The sequence below is a fragment of the Rhinopithecus bieti genome, unplaced genomic scaffold (assembly GCF_001698545.2).
Source record: "Rhinopithecus bieti isolate Rb0 unplaced genomic scaffold, ASM169854v2 scaffold_6513, whole genome shotgun sequence".
In the NCBI taxonomy this organism is placed as follows: Eukaryota; Metazoa; Chordata; class Mammalia; order Primates; family Cercopithecidae; genus Rhinopithecus; species Rhinopithecus bieti.
In genome coordinates this window covers 4575023-4581267 of record NW_016805931.1, presented here as the reverse complement: position 1 = coordinate 4581267, position 6245 = coordinate 4575023, and the positions used below count along the sequence as shown (strand labels likewise).

Sequence of the window (6245 nt, the reverse complement as noted above, 5' to 3'; positions counted from 1 at the left end):
AAAAAAAAAAAAAAAAAAAAAGGTAATATAGTTCCTTCACTAAAATGATAACTGTCTTTATGCTTTCATAGGGAAGAAAGCAAGACTGGTAAATTATCATAAATATTATAAAGTATATTATAATACTTATAAAGGAAATACAACCAAAGAAAAAATTAAATGTTTTAATAAATATGCAACCCTTTTGAGTTTTGAAAGATTGAAATCCAATGTAATCTATGTAAAAAATTAGGAGATGTATTTCCATGGATTCATTTCATATTCGTGATGTGCCTTGGTTCAGATGACTTAGTTCTGAGAAAAATAAACTTTGTAGTAGGGCAATTATAAAGAATAAAACGAAAGAAGAGACTATAGCTTGGGACAATAACAATATTTCATATTATTTTAATTTTGGTTATCTGAACTGCCTCTCCTCCATTTTGTAATACAACGTCTTCAGCTTGGCCATGTACTGGAGCAGATGAATAGTTTTTCAGACTGGCAAATCAAGTAGGAATAGGTGGCATGTCTTTTCTCCTTGTGTAATATACCTCCCATCATGGAATTTTTAATAACATTTTAAATTCCAGAAACCATTGAACTATCTTGAATGCAATATATGTAGTATATACATCTATTGAAAATGTCTTGTGTTTGGACTTCTAACACACTACACAGTTTACTGATTTGTCCACCACTCACAAGAATGTTTGGCTTCAAATGAATTCTAAAGGTGCCTTTATGTGTGTAGAAAGTTGTCAAATGCTGAAGTGCTTAGCTCTGAATTTTGTATTCAGGCTTTTTAAGCACTAGTGTATCTGTAAGTATTTCTCAGTTGTTTTGTGAGAGTTAGGCTACTGTTTCAAAATAAGTACATAAGAGAAAGTGTAGCCCTATATTTACCTATATGACACAGCCAGAAGGCAAAGTCAGAATGATGGGCCAAGGAAGAAATGTAGCTGGCCAACCCTGGCATCACTTTGAAATTTGCATTTATTGGGCCATTTTCCTAGAGCTTTGTTTTAGTCTTTTAAGCTGTTCCATAGAAATCAGCCAATGAATATCACAAAAGCGGACCATTCCAGGTATGGCTGTGCAGCTTACTACCTGCATGTCTTTGTGTTAAGTAACCAATTTGAGTTACAATTTTCTTATCTGAAAAATGCCAGTAATATCACCTACCTTGCAACATTGTTGTAACAGTTGATGATATTGTATATAAAATACACTTGCTATGATAGCATTCTTTTTACTTTTGTAAATGTTTGAAATTTTCATATCTTTTTTTCCCCAGAACTTTTTCTTTCCTCCAGAGCTTTTAATGCTGTCATCTTCCCTCTCTCTCTACTACCACTATTTAGCTTAGGTCCTCATCTCTTGTGTTCTCTAAACTGGTCTCCCTGTTTCCACTTTAACCCCTTTAAAGCCCTCAATCTTGTATAGATCTGTCACAGGGTCTCAAGAGTCCTTCTCAGCAAAGTATCAGTTCTCTGAGTCTTTGCAATTTCCTGACTGCTTAGGAAAGCGAAAATCATTATGATTTAAAAGTTGTTACTACTACTGCTAATTATTATTATAGAAATGTTTATTGAACATTTACTGTGTGGTAAGCACATTTTTTAGCACTTAATATTATCAATTTATTGAATCCCAAAACATAACTATATGTATGTGCTATTATCTCAATTTTACAGATGAAGAGGCCAAGGGAAAGTGAAGTTTGATAACTTGCACAATTTCACACACCTAGTATGTGCCAGAGCTGAAATTCCAACTCAAACTTCCATCAGAGAGTAAAATCCAAGTTCTTGTATATGTCATACAAGGGCTCCATGATCTGCTGCCTGGCTCATTATCACCCATGATTCTGAATTTCCTGCCTTACATTGCATTCTCTAGAATCACGGAGCTTCTCATTGCAGCTCTGTATCTGTTTCTTTCTCATCTAGGCAGCTGCTCTTCCTCCTTGACTTCATCCCTCTCTGCTGGCTCCCTTGGGCTCAATGGCCTCCTTGCCACTTCAGTGCACCAGGCCTGTTCCCACCCTGGGCCATTGTTCTAGGAAAGAGCCTTTCTGGGCTTGACCTCAGAAAACCTTTTTTTTTTTTTTTTTTTTGAGAGTCAATGTAAATTATTTATTGATGACAGAAGAACACTATCTTAGTCCAGTTTCTGTTACTGTAACAGAACAGCACAGACAGGGCAATTTATATAGAAAAGAAGTTGATATCTTACAGTTCTAGAGGCTGGGCAGTCCAAGGACATGGCATCACCGTCTGATTAGGGTATTTGGGATGCATCATCCCAAATGATGGAAAAATGGAAGGGCAAGTGAGCACATGCAAAAGAGAAAGCATGAGGGGCTGGACTCACTTTATAACAACCCCCTCTTACGGTAGCTAACCCACTCCCACCATAACAGCATTAATTCATTCATGAGTGTGGAGTCCTCATGACCTAATTACTTCTCATAGGCCCCCACCTCTTAATACTGTTACAATGGCAATTAGACATCAACATGGGAAAATATATTCTTCGATTGACATCCTACCCCTACCACTTATTAGCTTTTAGACCTTATGCCCTCTCTGAACCTCAGTTGCCTCCTCTATAAAATGATCATAAAACCCAATGTCCTGCCTTCTTAGAGTTCTAGAGTTCTGTGAACAATCTCTACAAAGAGCAGGTGCCTCTTGAAAAACATGATTCTGGAACTAAAGGGGTGTAAAATAACACATGCTTCCTTTACATTGTTTTTTCCTTCTTCTGCTTTTATTTCCCACATTTTTATTTTCAAGATCTCCACATGGTTTGATGACCACCACAGCACCTATTCTAGCTATTGGTAACAATTTATTCAGTAACATCATCCATATGCTCCCTGTGCCCCAGCATGTTTCATGGGTGTTGTTTTGGGCCACTCAGGTCGTTTTCAGATTGTTCACGAGTGAGCAAAAAGTTTACTTGCATTGTTCTCCGTTAAGGCCATGTCCAGGGAGCTGTCTGTGTTGAATAACAGCATTCCCTCTTGATTTAGGAATTTTATCTAGCTAGATCAAGAAATAGCTGATGGTGACTCTGGAAGTCCTTGTCTCAAATTATTCATGCTAAGAAATACCACAAAAGAACCCTGGGCCCCAGTTTCTCACTTTCCTCTAACTGGAATATTGCACAAATTTCCTTGCCCTTTCCTGTCCCTCCAAGACACGTCATGCTGACACCTTGCTCCCATAACCCAGGCACGGTGTAGCTGGGGTTGCTGCAGCAACAGCACACACAGAGTAACATTCCCCAGTAACTACAGTGGCTGGGATGTGAGTCAGTTGAAAGTTGCACTGGGTTTTTATTAGTGTATGATGCAGTCCCATGTCATCTACAGTTCCTAGCCTGTCTAAGACTTACACGGGATGATGTGGAACACTCCATGCCAGTCACCTTCAAATATTAGATGGTCAAGGGTTCTCTCACTGAAGTCACTGCAGTTTCTGGTTCCTTCCACAGCACCCTTTACTAATATCTACAGTAAGAAGCCAAAAGTAAAACTCTGACCCCACTGCTGGAACACGATTTCTACTATTGCATATCCTGTGTGCCTAAAAAGCAACAGTGACCCTGGTTGATGATCAAGAAGCCCCTCTTTTTACCCAGGGAGTTGGATGATGGTTAACATCCCAGAAGACATATTTTTAACCCAGTTGCTGGGAAGAACATGTGCTGAAGATTAAGGATGAAATCACTGTAATTCTCTATGGGAACTCATGAAAGTGGAACTTGCCGTTTAATACTGATTGACACTGAGCACAGAGTTATTGGTGGTTTCTAACGTGGGATTTGGTTTATTTTTCAGACATGGAGATGACTTGATTGTGACTCCATTTGCTCAGGTAAGCACAGCTTGGTGAATGGGCAGGTTTCTCACAGATGTAAAATTTTAATTTGGGGGATTAGTTCAGGTTATTAATTTAATTTAATTTTAAATCAAGCACAACTATAAATACAAATTCTTGGTTCATTCAAGCAATTCAAAAGCACTGCTAGAGAAAGTGGCTTTGGCTATATTAATCTGTTTCTTATAAACCCATAGAACCAGAGTATCTTTGCTTCAAATAACAAATTAGCTAAGGGGAATACTTAATTGGGCCCATAGTTCCTTAACTGACATAAGCACTAGAAGCAGAAAGCTATATCATGGCTTAAGTTAGGTCTAGTATAATTAGGTATATGATCAGTGCTTGAAATTCAATATTCCAATTCAACCTAATACCTTATTTATCTCTTTTTTACGTATGTCATTTGTACAGAGATTTAGCTGAGTGATGTGTTGATGTTTACTTCTTCCTTCTAGGCATACAAATCATGAAAATACTTTAACCACATGACATATATGCAAGCAGGTGATAACATGATCTAAAATGTTTTGGAATATATATATGAAAGAGTTGATGACCAGATCTTCTATGTATAGACCAGTACTTCTCAGCCCTACCTGCATGTTAGATTAACCTAGAGACCTCTTATCCCAATGCTTAGGCTGCAGCCCTGGTCAATTAAATCCAAAAATTTGGAGATCTGATCCAAGCATCTGTATTTGCTAAAGGCCTCAGTATTTTTCCAGTGTGCAGAAGAAGTTGAGTGTCCCTGGTATAGACAACTAAGGGCAGAATGAGATAAAACTGATTTAACCTGGGGCATGAAGCAGGTTTAAAACCAACACTGACGAGTAAGAAATGTTAAATACTGAAATGCAGGTAATACTGAGAGGTTGTAAAAATTATCATCAGTCCTATATCATACATCAGGGTGCTCTTGCACCTTGGACAACTCACTTAAATTTTTTGAGTCCTCTTTGTTTTCAACTGGTAAAGTTAGGGGACTGAGCTGGATGAAAGGCAGTCAGATCTAATTAATACCCTTTCACCTCTTCTTGCCAACTAAATGGACTTGAGCAAGTCACTGAACTTTTCCAAGCCTGATCTCTTCCTCTGTTAAATAACAGTTCCAAGAGTACCCACCTCATAAGGTTGCTAAGACACTGAAATAATACCACGCTTGTAAAATGCTAGGCACAATTGCTCAAAATATAATATAAAACTTTGTCATTGGTTTAAATGTATAGAGCTGAAAATGTTGTTTCTTTTCTAAAATGTCGTAAGTATTATTTTTTAAATGGATAGTAGGGTTTAGATAGTAGGATTATGTATAGTTCTACTTTTTAAAACTTTCCAAACTTTCATCACTGTAACTTAGACCTACAATGTAATCAATTCATAAGTAACATAATGTATAATAGTAACTTTTAAATTAATGCAGGCAATGAAAATAAAATACAACCACTATCCTTTTCAGATGGTTAATATCTTGTTTGCTGAAGGTTTTGCTGGAGATCATGAATTCTTTCTAGTATCTGTATTTCTGTGTCCAAAAATTTTACACTTGTATGATTTAATAATATTATGTGATACCAAAATGTTATAAAGTTAGGGGTTTTTAATTGATTACTATTGAAAACATGGCTGGGTGTGGTGGCTCACACCTGTAATCCCAGCACTTTGGGAGGCTAAGGTGGGTGGATCACCTGAGGTCGGGAGTTCAAGACCAGCCTGGCCAACATAATGAAACCCTGTCTCTAATAAAAATACAAAAAATTAGCTGGGCGTGGTGATGGGTGCCTGTAATCCCAGCTACTTGAGAGGCCGAGGCAGGAGGATTGCTTGAACCTGGGAGGTGGAGGTTGCAGTGAGCCAAGATCATTCCATTGCACTCTAGCCTGAGCAACAGAGCAAGACTCTGTCAAGAAAAAAAAAAAGAAAGAAAACTTATTATTCTGTATCAAAGACCTGAGAGAGAGGTGAACAGACAAAATATGGCATAGCAATGTAAGTAACATCACCAAACAGAACCAATCATTCCAGTTTGAGTTCATTCAAGTAGCTATTCATGTTTCTAACCAAATTATCTAGGTATTATTATAAGAAAAAAATACATATTTAATAAAAAATGAAAAAAGACCTGTGTATGACATATGGTCTTTTATATCAAGTAGTATTTATTAATCTGCAGCAAATAGATTAATAAATTGGACTTGAACCCTATAATCAGTGCTCTTAAATTCCAAGGAAATCTAGTCTTTTACCTAATTAGACATTTTCTGTAGTATACCTATAATCTCCAAGAAAAAAAGCTAATAGAATTTCAAGATATTGGGAAATACACACACACACACACACACACACACACACATATATATATAATTTAGTTTATAT

General features: G+C 37.0%; 1 protein-coding gene across 5 annotated transcripts in view; it reads left to right on the top strand.

Moving 5' to 3' along the window:
• PDE4D (phosphodiesterase 4D) overlaps window positions 1–6245 on the top strand; it is a 640379-nt gene that overhangs the window by 405524 nt on the left and 228610 nt on the right. For all 5 annotated transcript variants that reach the window (XM_017874238.1, XM_017874239.1, XM_017874236.1 and 2 more), the window contains one exon: window positions 3830–3866. In XM_017874238.1, coding sequence (XP_017729727.1) covers window positions 3830–3866 — 37 coding nt within the window. The remainder of the gene's footprint in view (window positions 1–3829; window positions 3867–6245) is intronic.